Genomic DNA, 13902 nt, shown 5'->3' on the forward strand with positions numbered 1-13902 from the left:
AATGCTGCACAATCATTGTGGTCATCAATTTCCTGAGACGGGGGGGAAAACCTAAATAAAAGTGACACTGAAACCACATATAAAGCTGTGTGTCTTTGGTCAGCTGATGGCTGGTTTGCCCTGCGTCAGTCAAAACACATTACAATATGTTGGTTATTGATGGACCACCACTGGAACAGGCCTGATAGTTAAAACTGACTTGGATCTGGGGGGGGGGAAAAAACGAGTTAATATTTTACTGTCATCAAAGGTAATACGTTTATATATCTTAAAAACATACATAGTAAAATGTGTATTTACTGATTTAAAATGCCCATTTAAAATGATAATGTGTTCGACTTATTTTTATTGACCCGCAGCCAGTGAGCTAATTGTGCATAATGCAAATGCCAGTGCATCACAACGTCTCACGCATCCTCTGAGCTATTTTCACATTTTTAATGTACCAACAAATTATAGGAAAACATGCTTTTTTTAATGTATTTATAAAGATACAGACACTGCGTCTTTTGTATGAAACAGATGATTAAAATGATGGTGAGCAAATGTGTGGCTATTTCTAGTAAGCTGAGTAGTCAATTCATTTCACATTAAGCCCAAGGATCATAAAGCATGGCTGGAACTTTAAAGGCTCATAAACTACAGTTGGAATGCTTATTTGACCAATCAGACCACTCGCCTGGAAGTACCCATTTTATAATCGCACTTAGCTGCAATAACTTATGGCATGAATGATTTCTAACTGAAACGGGTTTAGTAAGTGGGAAGAATAAAGTATGCACACATACACTCGCACGTCATATATAGCCAAGTAAATACACTGTTCTTCATGCATTACCTGTTAATTGCTTGGATACGTTTATTGCTGAGATATTGACCTGAAAGATACAGAGCTTATTTCACCATAACAACCTCACTGATCAGCAACTCCTTGAGTTTCTTCACAGATCACAGCATCCAAGTTCTCACAGTGACCTTGCAGATCAGCTTTTGGTCATTGCATTTGTCTGGTGCCACATCCAATAGATAGTACTTTATTGATTCCTTCAGGAGAGTTCCCTCAGGAAAATTAAAAATACTACAATTCATGGTTGTGACTTTATTTTTTTTCTTCTTCCAAGAGGATTGAAGACCCACATGTGGAGTTTTCCTGACTGTGTGGGAGATGATTGGCACTCCTTTCCATCAGTGTGAGGGTGACAGGTGATGGAGGTGAAAATGACTTTGGTTTCTATAGTGATGCGCTGCAGTGGAGGATGACACTGCCGTGCCAGTCTGCCTGTCTCGTTATTAGCATCTGTCACGCGTGCCTCAAGGCAAGAGTCACGTTGCAGAATGTATTTTTGTACAAACGTACATGTGTTTGAAAAGTGTGAGTGTATGCATGTGTGCGGTCCGTGCCAATGAGGGATTTTTCATTCATGCTCTTGAAAAAAGAGGAATTCAGCAGAGAACAGTGGTTTGATTCTTGTGCAGAGGGGCTGAAGGTCACATAAAGGAGGACATCCGTGACACCTATTTTAATTACAGTGTAGATCTTGTCAGCCCCAATATCCACCATTTTGCAACTCTGCCAGCAACTTTGTACTTGGCCCACTGTTAAATTACCTTGAATGACACTAAGTGTAGCCAAACTTTGTTAATTTATTTCCCCGCTCTGATCAGAGTCATGGATAAACTGGAGCCTACCCCAGCTGACTTAAGAACCAAGATTCAAGGAACTGTATTGTCAAACACACGAGTCACATAGGAGACACATGAGACACTATTATGTTAGATCCACTATGGACTAGACTCTCACAATATTATGCTAGATCCACTCGACGTCCATTGCACCGGTGGCCCAGGGGGATGGGGGGTCCCCGCATCTGCGGTCCCCTCCAAGGTTTCTCATTGTTATCCCATTGGGTTGAGTTTTTTCTTGTCTTGATGTGGTATCTGAGCCGATGATGTTGTTGTGGCTTGTGCAGCCCTTTGAGACACTCCGGATTTAGGTCTATATAAGTAAACATTGATTGATTGATTGATTGAAAGTAATATCCGGGGTCGCAGATTTAGCCCAAAGAGCACCACAGGAACAATAGTACGTACACAATAATAAAGAAGTTATTATAATACTTTAGTATATTTGTATCGGCCTCTCCAAGCTTTCCAGGTTCTAAACCAAAGGCCGTGGGCTGAGCCAGGACAGGTGGTGCACTTTTATACGCACTTCAAACTACAACTTAAGTCTTTCTAAAAATAGCTTTATTTGCAAAAAAAAAAACGTTTTTTCTTTCCAAGGTTAACAAAAACAACTTTAACTACTTACAAAGCTATAAAAAAAACTAAGCTCAAGTGTTGCGTAAGCAGTGGTCCAATATTGTTTTCACCGCCATGCTCTCAACCCGACATTTGTCCAATCAGTTTCACCTGTGCGCCCCTATGGTTTCATCACAGCTGCTGTAAATGACACAGAATGTAAATTACTTTCAAATTCAAAAAAATAATAATTTAACTTCAAATATGCAGTACCAAAGAAATATAAATAACACAAAAATGCCTACCAAAACCATAATGACCTCTCCCTGACTGAGGTCGCCAGATCGAATGCAGCTTGATCGACTGGGTTAGTCCATTTTAAACAGAAATTAGGCTATTTTCGGGAATAAGTACATCATGCCTGCGTACAATTTCACAACAAATGGCAATCATATGGTTATTGTCAGTACTATCAGAAAACTAAATCTAAAGGGAACTACAACCAACGCTAGCAATGGTTATACTAGTGAAAATATCCATACCAAACACCACAGCTAATTAACGACTAAATGAGCAACTGTGACCATGAACGTCGGGTACTAAATACTAAGTACTAGGCATCTTGATTGGCTTTCCTTTGTAAATAACTCCCTGCTTCTCTATCACATGTATGTTGTTAAAAAGTTGTGATTGGTATGTTCCGAATTTGTCCCACCCATCAATAAGACACAATTAAACATGATTGGATTTTGTAGTAGGCCCAAGTATCCATCAAACACCAGCACAATGATCAGCACCAAAGTGCAGCAGCACAGTAGGCCCAAGTATCCATCAAACGCCACCACAATAACCAGCACCAAAGTGCAGTAGTGCAGCAGGCCCAAGTATTCATCAAAAAACAAATAATTCATTTAACTTAATATATGCAGGACTACAGAATTATAAATAACACAAATGGCTACCACAATATTATAAACACAATAAAATAAATAAACAAAATAGTATAGATTGTGATCCTCTTGTGCAAATAGAATGTAAAAACAAGGCCTAACCAGATAAAAGCCCAGGTCAAATTTACATATGGATTGCATATTTTAAAAACATACCGGTGGATAAAAAAATGCTAAAATAAATAGTGGGATGCCATATTTATTTGTCCATCATAAAAAAAAGTATTTTACATCATCTTATGCGTATGAACAAAATAACATTGGTTATAAATTACTTTAATATTAGGTGTGGCTTGATTTAACTAACAGATTTTTGATTTCAACTAGTGCTGTCAAACAATTACATTTTTTAATCAGATTCATCAATCACACTTTTGCATTTTGGTGAATCGAGATTAATCACAGTAAATTACTTCCTTGCCTAATTTTAATTACTTTAAGAAGACCCCAATATTTTAACACAAATACAATTATTTCGTCAGAATGTCGCCCAGGAACCTTTTTTTAAAATGTTTTACTTAATGCATAATATTTAATTCATCAAAACTTGGTAACTTTTATATCTATACAGAATGTACAGTGTATTGTACAGACAAATAATAGGGGGGGGGGGGGGGGGGTCACGGAAATTTCTGTCCCCCAAGGTTCGTCATGAGAGAAAATAATTGAGAAACACTGTTCAAAGACAATCTGAAAAATCCAGTTGCCATCGATTCAAGTCCCTGAGAATACATTCACCTGGATAGATGAGAATGTTCACAGGCATGCAATATTCCTCCATGCAGCACCTCTCAAGCTCCATCAAGTTTGATGGGAAGTGTCGGTGCAGAGCCATTTTCACATCTCTCCAGAAATGATAATCGGATTCAAGTCTGGGCTCTTACAGAGCCACTCAAGGACATTTACAGAGTTGTCCTGAAGTTATTCCTTTAAGACCCAGGTTCTGTGCTTAGGATCAATGTCTGCTGAAAAATGAACCCGGGCCTCAGCCTGAGGTCAAGTGGTGCTCTGGAGCAGGTTTTCATCAAGGACGTTGCAGTAGATTGCTGCATTCATCTTTTCCTCTATAGTTACTTGTCTCCCATGTCCGCATACTGAAAGATATATCTACAGTATGATGTTTCTTCACTATATCAGCCAGGTGATGAGCGGTGCTTGGTTTCCTCCAAATATGTCGCTAAAAGTTCAATCTCTGTCTCAAATGCTAGATTCTGTAAGGTTCTCCTCTCACCGCACTCTGTCAGAGTGACAATCCGGTTCATGGTCACCTCATTGACAAAGTGCCTTCTCCTCCGATTGCTCAGTTTATACAACTGGCCAACTCTAGAAAGAACCCTGTTTGTTCCAAACATCTTTCATTTAGGGGTGAACACAAATGTTTCTGAACCCCTTCTCCAGATATGTGCCTGGAGACAATGCTGCATGTCTCGGAGGTCTTAGACTTAGACTAAGACTTAGACAAACTTTATTGATCCATAAGGGAAATGTTCCACACAGTAGCTCAGTTACAAAGGATGGAAAGGATAATGCAGGTATAAAGTAAACAAAAAATGTAATATAGTGGCAATATAAAATATAACGTATATGTAATATTTACATATTATATATACAGTATATAACATATATTGTTATTTTATATTAATATAGTATATTATACTTTTATAAAATATATACAATATATAACAAATCACAATTACCATGTACAATATTACAGTATATGTAACAGCTGCAGCAAAAAGAAGGGCAGCATAAGATAGAGAGTAGATCCAGCAGAAAATATACATTATAAACAAAGAGAGGTAGCTAACATAGAAGCAGTCAGGTAATCGCCATACATCTATTGCCGTATGGCAAGTGATTATACAGCTGGATAGAGTGCAGAATGAAGGAGTTCTTGAATTGAACACTTTGGGAATGAAGCTGAAGGAGCCTGTTGGAGTATGAGCTCCGCTGTCCCTCAGTTGTTTGGTGGAGTGGGTGGACAGGATTGTCAATGATGGCGAGCAGTTTGTCCAGTGTCTTCCTGTCCCTCACTGACACAAACGCCTCCAACTGCGTGCCAATAGTTTGGCCGGCTTTCCCGATCAGTTTGTCAATCCGGTTTAAGTCCCTTTTGCTGGTTCTGCTCCCCCAACAAACCACTGCAAAGTACAAGGCACTGGCCACAACAGACTGAAAAAAGATCTCCAACAGCTTGCTGCTCACATTAAAGCACCTAAGCTTCCTCAGGAAAAAGAGTCTGCTCATGCCTTTCTTGTATACAGCTTTGTTGTTGTCCTAATTTGTCCCAAATTGTTCTACAGACAATTCATTTGACCTAATGCTTTGTTAGTGTTGTAACATGCACGGTCAACTGTGGAACCTCACAGGTGTAAAAAAAATAAAAATCAATTGACATCCGAATCGAGAATCAAATCATCACTCCAGGAAATGGAATCTAATCGTAACGTAAGTTGTTGCAAGATTCCTATCCCTATTACCTATAACAAGTAGGTTACATGCAGGCTGTTTCCCCCTAAAATATTACATATACTGTGTATTTTAACACATTTTCTTGAGTATTTTTTAAACTACAATATCAAAATGGCCCCCAATTCCTTAGATTTTTCAGTATGTGGCCTTCAATGGAAAAAGTTAGGACAAACCTGCTATAATCCCTTCTCCACTAACTGGGTCATTCACAATGTCACATTTTTTGTTCCTCAATCTCCTTCCAAATTGTGTTCTTGTAAACAGTTTGGTGATGAAGCGTTGATGTATGTAAATGTGCTCGCAGCTTGTTTCCAACCTGTAATGTTGCATAATGTGCTTAGTGCTACACAGAGTAAGTGAGTGCTTGGCCAGTCCCCAGAGAGTGATAGCAGCTGGATCAGGCTAATCTAATATAGCTCCTCTGTCTGGGGAGCCATCCGCATTGCTTATCACATCTCTCATTCAATAACAGAAAGCTCCGGCAGTTGATGGAGTTCTGTTTGGAGCGCTGTCTATTTTTTTTTGCCTTTTAATGTATTTAATAATTTAACATTTCCTGTGTATGTTGTTGCATAGACACAATGGACGGCTGCTCCAAAGGCTGTAATGGAAATGGAGAGTGTGTCGCCGGACGTTGCCACTGCTATTCTGGATTCATGGGTCCTAACTGTGCCAAAGGTAATCCAAAAATCTTTAAATATTTTAGCTTGCTTATTTGTACATGTCGTATTTGCTGATGTTGCTCTATTGTTGTTGTTGTTGTTGTTGTTGTTGTTGTTGTGTTTGCTGTTGTTGTTTTTGTCTCTCTGTCTAATCCCCCTCTTGTCCCCACAATTTCCCCCTCTGTCTTCCTTTTTTTCTCTTTCTATCCCCTCCTGCTCCGGCCCGGCTGCACCAAATGATAATATAAATACATTTAATAAAGTCAAATACAAATAAGGCAACAAGAGAAGTATCCTTGGGGACGGCGTGGCGAAGTTGTTAGAGTGGCCGTGCCAGCAATCGGAGGGTCGCTGGTTACTGGGGTTCAATCCCCACCTTCTACCATCCTAGTCACGTCCGTTGTGTCCTTGGGCAAGACACTTCACCCTTGCTCCTGATGGGTGCTGGTAGCGCCTTGCATGGCAGCTCCCTCCATCAGTGTGTGAATGTGTGTGTGAATGGGTGAATATGGAAATACTGTCAAAGCGCTTTGAGTACCTTGAAGGTAGAAAAGCGCTACACAAGTATAACCCATTTATCACATTTATCATTATCCTACAATTGTCTTTTGTAAAGTAAATCTGAACAGCCGATATGGGCATCTACATCTACTATATGATTTGCCTGAGAAGCTGGACAGGACAAAAAATAAATAAAAAATGTTTAGCTTGCAGCATTTTGTTATTTCAAAGGTTGACCGCAGCCACACGGTTAAAATAAGCTATGGTCAGTGAATTATTTGGATTGTAAACTCCATGGCAAATAAAAAAAACCCACTTGGTTATCTTTCAAATCCAAAATGTAGTCTTTTTGCTCTGCAATCATGCAAACATTTTCAAACTCAGTTAGTTAAATCCTTGTTTTCTTAAAAAGGATAAGTTACTACGTTTCATGCACTAAATTAGTGTGATTTCTCAAATAGTTCAGTTTTCTGTATTTTCACACCTACATGTGAAATCTCAGTGTCCATGCACACTCTCGAATGCGACCTTTGTGCTGTGTGCCCTCGGAGGTGCTTATTTCCTTTTAGCGTGGATAAAAGTATTTATTATTCCGGTTGACCTATGACGTCACACTAAGCGTCTGTGGCTCCTAACAAGTATCAGCCTAGCTCTGTTGTGATGTCCACTGTAATATTGACACAGATTAGAAATACTATGTTTCCAATGGCTAAACTGATGTTGAATAGCAGACAGCATCAAGACAGCGCTACGAATATGTCGCTGCCACCAAGAATGTATCAGGGCGGATGCATGTCCGAAGCAAAGAAAGACCAGCGGTAAAGAGTTTTTTCGAAGGAATTTTTGGACAGAGAATAATGAAAACAAAACTTTCGAATGTCTCCGAGTTCATTCATAAAGCTTTGTGGATTGATGGAAGGAGTTCTAAATCCCATACTGTTCCAGATGAGGGTTGTTATTGTTCTGGACTATCTTGCCAGTTGTGTGTAATACAGAGTTATTGCTAATCAGTTTGGAGCGCATACATGCTGCGTGAAGAGGTTAGAGTGCGCATTGTTATTCACCTTTAATATACCTGCTTCATTATGTTTCACCTCATTCGTATTTCGTCTCATTTTCCTTTGCCACCTTCTTAAATAAACCTTTCTTTTTTCTGCAATCGATGCACCTTAAAGTGTTATGTTCTTTTACTTTCTGAAGAAAATAAGCAGTCTACTCTCCATTACAATTGTTGCCTATGTTTTTATTGAATGGTATCTGTTTTCGGGATACATCCCGCACGTTGAGACTGGCACATGCGCGATACGAAGGGTCCCCTAAGGCTGTCTCGAGATCTGGTTTTTAATCGCATAATCCAGGTGTGGTTGTCCGACTTTACAGAAAACCAACACGATTGGAAAAGGTGTTTCCATGGGTTGTGGGAGGCTTATTTAGAGCCAAACTATTTGAAAATCAAACCAATTTAGTGCATGGACACATGCAGACTGTAATCCAAGGAACAACTGCGCAAGAGACTCTGACAGGCATTTTACAGTCAATCATTTTCCTCTCTTGCCCGCAGTTCTTTGAGAAATCTACACCACATGTATTCCATTCGAAGGTTTGTGGTGACTGAAAGGCTTGCCACCTCTTGAGTCACATAGCTTTTAAAGGTCTTCAGGAAATGTGCAAAGTGAAGAAAAAAAACGATCAACAATATTTTTTAAAATGAGCGCATGGCATTATAACTGCACGAAGGGCTGTTACTCTACCCATGCACCACCTCTACATCTAGTGTTCCCCCAAATCAGGATTATTATAATTATGTTGTCATTATATAACATCTGCATCTTGCTTAATCGGTCCCTCCAGGATTTTGCAGACTTTTTTTTGTTAATTGTAAATTGAAATGCCTGAGTTGATCTTTTGAGGCTTATTTTATTTCAATAACATTGAATCAACATGTGATATTATGAAATTGTTATAACATTTTAAGTGTTCCTTGTAATTGTAACCTCAAAAAGAACAGGCTTGAAACCAACATTTTAAAAAACAACACCACTGATGTTTTATACAGAGACTTAAAAGTAAATAAATAAATGATAAATGGGTTATACTTGTATAGCGCTTTTCTACCTTCAAGGTACTCAAAGCGCTTTGACAGTATTTCCACATTCACCCATTCACACACTGATGGAGGGAGCTGCCATGCAAGGCGCTACCAGCACCCATCAGGAGCAAGGGTGAAGTGTCTTGCCCAAGGACACAACGGACGTGACTAGGATGGTAGAAGGTGGGGAGTAAGCACTAGATGGCCATAAAATAACATGTCCAATTGTTGTACAGTTGTAATACATCATAACTAAAAATAGTAATAATTAATTATAACTATACATTGAAACACCACCAAAGGTTTCATTTTCCGCTTTGTGCTCTGTCCACAGTTGCAGGCATTCTCCGTGCATGTGATATGCTTGAAAAGTGTTTGTCTATTTTTAACAATTGTCTATGTTCCAACACATTTATCCCCGCATGTAAAGAGCAATATATAGTGATTATTGTTGTAACTGAAAAAACAATGAGAAGTTGTTATCACATGTCAACAGTCATGTAAATGTTGTCTCTTTGCTAGGTCAATATTGCAAATGAAAATATGTTCTTAATTGCCTTAACCAGGATAAATGAAGTTTAAATATATATATATATATATATATATATATATATATATATATATATATATATATATATATATATATATATATATATATATATATATATATATATATATATATATAAATACATGCAAACTAGTTAGTCAGGATGCTGATGTGTTGCTAAATGTTTAATATACTACATTACCCAGAAGGCTTAGCGCTATAGATAGGAACATGCAGTCTGTCTGGGCCAGGAGTCACCAACGCGGTGCCCGCGGGCACCATGTCGCCCGTAAGGACCAGATGAGTCGCCCGCTGGCCTGTTCTAAAAATAGCTCAAATAGCAGCACTTACCAGTGAGCTGCCTCTATTTTTTAAATTGTATTTATTTACTAGTGTGACAGTCCTCTAACTGCCGTGTGGGTTCTCAGGACCATCCAGGGAAGACATTGTCGTGAGACGGTTTAGACTTCTTTATTATTTCAATCACAGAGTCTTTTGCGTGCTTTTCAGCAGCTGCCTTTTTTCTCACGTGAGCACACGAATGGTTTCCTCCCGTCCGCCGTCTGCTTTTCAGCAGCACGTCGCCGTCGTTTGCGTGGCAGCAGAGGATGGTTTCCTCCCGTCCGCCGTCTTTCTCCGTCTCCTCCCTTGATGTTCACGTCTCTCGCCCTTTTATACGGTCCAAGAGGGTGATTGCACTGTCCACAGCTGCGCGCTCCACGCACCTTATGCTGATGGCGGCGTCGCTCCCAGCGCGCCCCGCCTTGCCGCTCGCTCGTCCACGCCTCCTCGCCGCCATCTTGGAGCGGGCGCCGTCGGTCCGCCGGCCCCGCCTCCCCACAACTAGCAAGCTGGTCTCGCTTTGCTCGACATTTTTAATTCTAAGAGAGACAAAACTCAAATAGAATTTGAAAATCCAAGAAAATATTTCAAAGACTTGGTCTTCACTTGTTTAAATAAATTCATTTATTTTTTTACTTTGCTTCTTATAACTTTCAGAAAGACAATTTTAGAGAAAATATACAACCTTAAAAATGATTTTAGGATTTTTAAACACATATACCTTTTCACCTTTTAAATTCCTTCCTCTTCTTTCCTGACAATTTAAATCAATGTTCAAGTAAATGTATTTTTTTATTTTAAAGAATAATAAATAAATTGTAATTTAATTTTTCATTTTAGCTTCTGTTTTTTCGACGAAGAATATTTGTGAAATATTTATTCAAACTTATTATGATTAAAATTCAAAAAAAATATTCTGGCAAATCTAGAAAATCTGTATAATCAAATTTAAATCTTATTTCAAAGTCTTTTAAATTTCTTTTAAATTTTTTGTTCTGGAAAATCTAGAAGAAATAATTATTTGTCTTTGTTAGAAATATAGCTTGGTCCAATTTGTTATATATTCTAACAAAGTGCAGATTGGATTTTAACCTATTTAAAACATGTCATCAAAATTCTAAAATTAATCTTAATCAGGAAAAATTACTAATGATGTTCCATAAATTATTTTTTTTATTTTTTTTTTATTTTACATGAGTTATTATTTGTACAAACATGGTGCAAAGTAATTCATGATTTGTTAAAAAAAATGTTAGTGGCTAGCTAGTTCAAATGGGATATTGTGATTTCACAAGACTGTCTTAGAAGTGATCATTTGAAAATGTTCAATTTGAAAAATGTGCACTTAGAGAAAATATAACAATAAAGTGTTGCATATTGAAATGTATCTGTTTCTGTACATATTTATTGTGAGAAATCATCAAGATGATCAGTGTTTCCACAAAGACAAATATAATTAATTATTAATAATAACATAGAGTTAAAGGTAAATTGAGCAAATTGGCTATTTCTGGCAATATATTTAAGTGTGTATCAAACTGGTAGCCCTTCGCATTAATCAGTACCCAAGAAGTAGCTCTTGGTTTCAAAAAGGTTGGTGACCCCTGGTCTGGGCTATGCGGAAGGAGCAGTAATGAGTTGATACATTGTTACACATTGCTGTTTCTGTTTCACCTACACACAAAAAAAATGTATTAGACAGTTGATGTGCATGTTTTAGCCCTGCTGAGAGACAAACTTGATTGGCCAAAATGTACGGGGGAATTGCGGCATTCGACAAAGTTGCGAGGCCGTGCATAATTTGAAGGATCGGTTGAATTTGTGTTAATTGGAGTGATCACGACATCGCAAAATCCTAGAGGGACTGATTAATGAGCATTCACAGCTGGGAGTCGCAGGTGTTGTTGTCATTGTCTCCTATAATGTCAAGTACAAAGTACCCCCAATAACCTGAAAGCAAACCACCCCATGATAAATACTCAGCAGACAGATCTTGTAACTGTATTAAATAAGTATACCATCCTCATAATCATTTTTATTCAACAATCTTAACTGCTTCCTGTATTCAGGTGTCTGTATATCTTTTTATCATTCCCTCTTGTGAAATGTAATCTTCTAGTCTGGCTCCTTTTTTCTTTTTTTTGCCTCCCGCATTCAATTTCCTTGGCTTCTTTTTTGCTCTTTTGTTTTTTCAAAATTGTTAAACTTGTATATCTGCCTTATTGTGTTGAAGCAGGTGCTACCATATCATATCGCATGATTTATTTACACTCATCATTTATTCATATGTTCCTCTCATCTTTGCTCATTTGCTTGCATTGTGATATTCGCTGTTTGAAAAAGTTACAGCTCGAGTTGTAAAAAAGTGAAGTGTGAATGTATTACAGCCGAGTGCGCAGAGGGTTAGAATTACAAGGATCAAACAAGACAACACATGCCCGCACATATAAAAACGCAGGGAGCTTTCATTTCAAATTAGCTGAGGAAAAAAAAGGCATTAGTTGGAGATCTTCATTTTAATCCATTTGAAGCATTGAGCTGAGGGTGTGTGCATGCGTATCGAGGTTAGGAGATAACTGTCATTGCCCATGTGGCTCGCTGCCACACAGCTCTCCATCTCCGCATGAAGTGCACTCCTCTTTTTTTTAAAACCCCTAATGCTCTCGTACCTAATCTTTCGTTTTCACGATTGTTTTCACGGCCTGTTCAGAGCGAGTGAGGTGACGTTGGGGGGAGGGGGGGGGGATTTTTTCCAATTCTTGGGTTGCCGTGGTAGCCGGACTCAGGTGGTGCTTGAGTAAATTGAAACAGCGGAGTGATAAGCTGGGCTTTGTGTGTGAGTGTACGTGTGTGTGTGTGTGTGTGTGTGTGTGTGTGTGTGTGTGTGTGTGTGTGTGTGTGTGTGTGTGTGTGTGTGTGCGTGTGTGTGTGTGTCCGCGCAAGGAAGAGAGGAAGGCTGTCTGAAGATTTGCTGAATCCTTGCAGCGGCCGATAAGAGCGCGTCGGCCCTCTCACACTGGGTTACTGCGGTCTCCCTGCTAATATACTGCAGGACTGTGGGTGTGGGTGTGTGTGTTTACGTGGCTTTAATCTGTGTTTGTCCCGTTACAGATTCGTGCCCTGTGTTGTGCAGCGGTAACGGCGTCTATGAGAAGGGAAGGTGCGTGTGCTTGGCTGGGTGGAAGGGAGCAGAGTGTAACGTGGAGGAAGGGCAATGTATTGACCCCACCTGCTCCAACCATGGCTCCTGCATCCAGGGCATCTGCATATGCAGCCCAGCCTACAAGGGGGTGAACTGTGAACAAGGTAGGACATAACACTCTCAAATAAACGTTTAAGCCAAACAAGCATTTTTTGAACCTCGTGAACTTGATGGTTTTATATTTTGCAATGTTTGTGTTTGCAACCAAGAAAAATACATTCAAGGGGTTTGATTGTTTTGATTCTGGTCCACCATCCGCCGCCTCAGGGGGGGGAAGCAGTGCACTGTCAACACCGTGTATGGTGAGGATGGTGTGCTGCTGACCTCTACTGTGGCTGTTATGGAGGGAATACTTCGAAGACCTCCTCAATCCCACCAACACATCTTCCTATGAGGAAGCATGGCCTGGGGAATCTGTGGTGGGCTCTCCTATTTCTGGGGCTGAGGTTGCCGAGGTAGTTAAAACGCTCCTCGGTGGCAAGGCCCCGGGGGTGGATGAGATCCGCCCGGAGTTCCTTAAGGCTCTGGATGCTGTGGGGCTGTCTTGGTTGACAAGACTCTGCAACATCGCATGGACATCAGGGGCGGTACCTCTGGATTTGCAGACCGAGGTGGTGGTTCCTCTCTTTAAGAAGGGGAACCGGAGGGTGTGTTCCAACTATCATGGGATCACACTCCTCAGCCTTCCCAGTAAAGTCTATTCAGGTGTGCTGGAAAGGCGAATACGCCGGATAGTAGAACCTCGGATCCAGGAGGATCAGTGTGGTTTTCCTCCTGGTCGTAGAACGGTAAACCAGCTCTATACTCTCGGCAGGGTCCTTGAGGGTGCATGGGAGTTTGCCCAACCAGTATACATGTGCTTTGTGGACTTGGAAAAGGCATTTGATCGTGTCCCC

The 13902-nt window shown here is 39.8% G+C and overlaps 1 protein-coding gene across 2 annotated transcripts in view; it reads left to right on the forward strand.

Annotated features, from left to right (window-relative positions):
- Positions 1-13902, forward strand: part of tenm1 (teneurin transmembrane protein 1) — a 480926-nt gene that overhangs the window by 279466 nt on the left and 187558 nt on the right. For both annotated transcript variants that reach the window (XM_062045519.1, XM_062045520.1), the window contains exons 9-10: positions 6240-6341; positions 12916-13110. In XM_062045519.1, coding sequence (XP_061901503.1) covers positions 6240-6341; positions 12916-13110 — 297 coding nt within the window. The remainder of the gene's footprint in view (positions 1-6239; positions 6342-12915; positions 13111-13902) is intronic.

This window comes from Entelurus aequoreus, linkage group LG04 (genome assembly GCF_033978785.1).
Source record: "Entelurus aequoreus isolate RoL-2023_Sb linkage group LG04, RoL_Eaeq_v1.1, whole genome shotgun sequence".
Lineage (NCBI taxonomy): Eukaryota > Metazoa > Chordata > Actinopteri > Syngnathiformes > Syngnathidae > Entelurus > Entelurus aequoreus.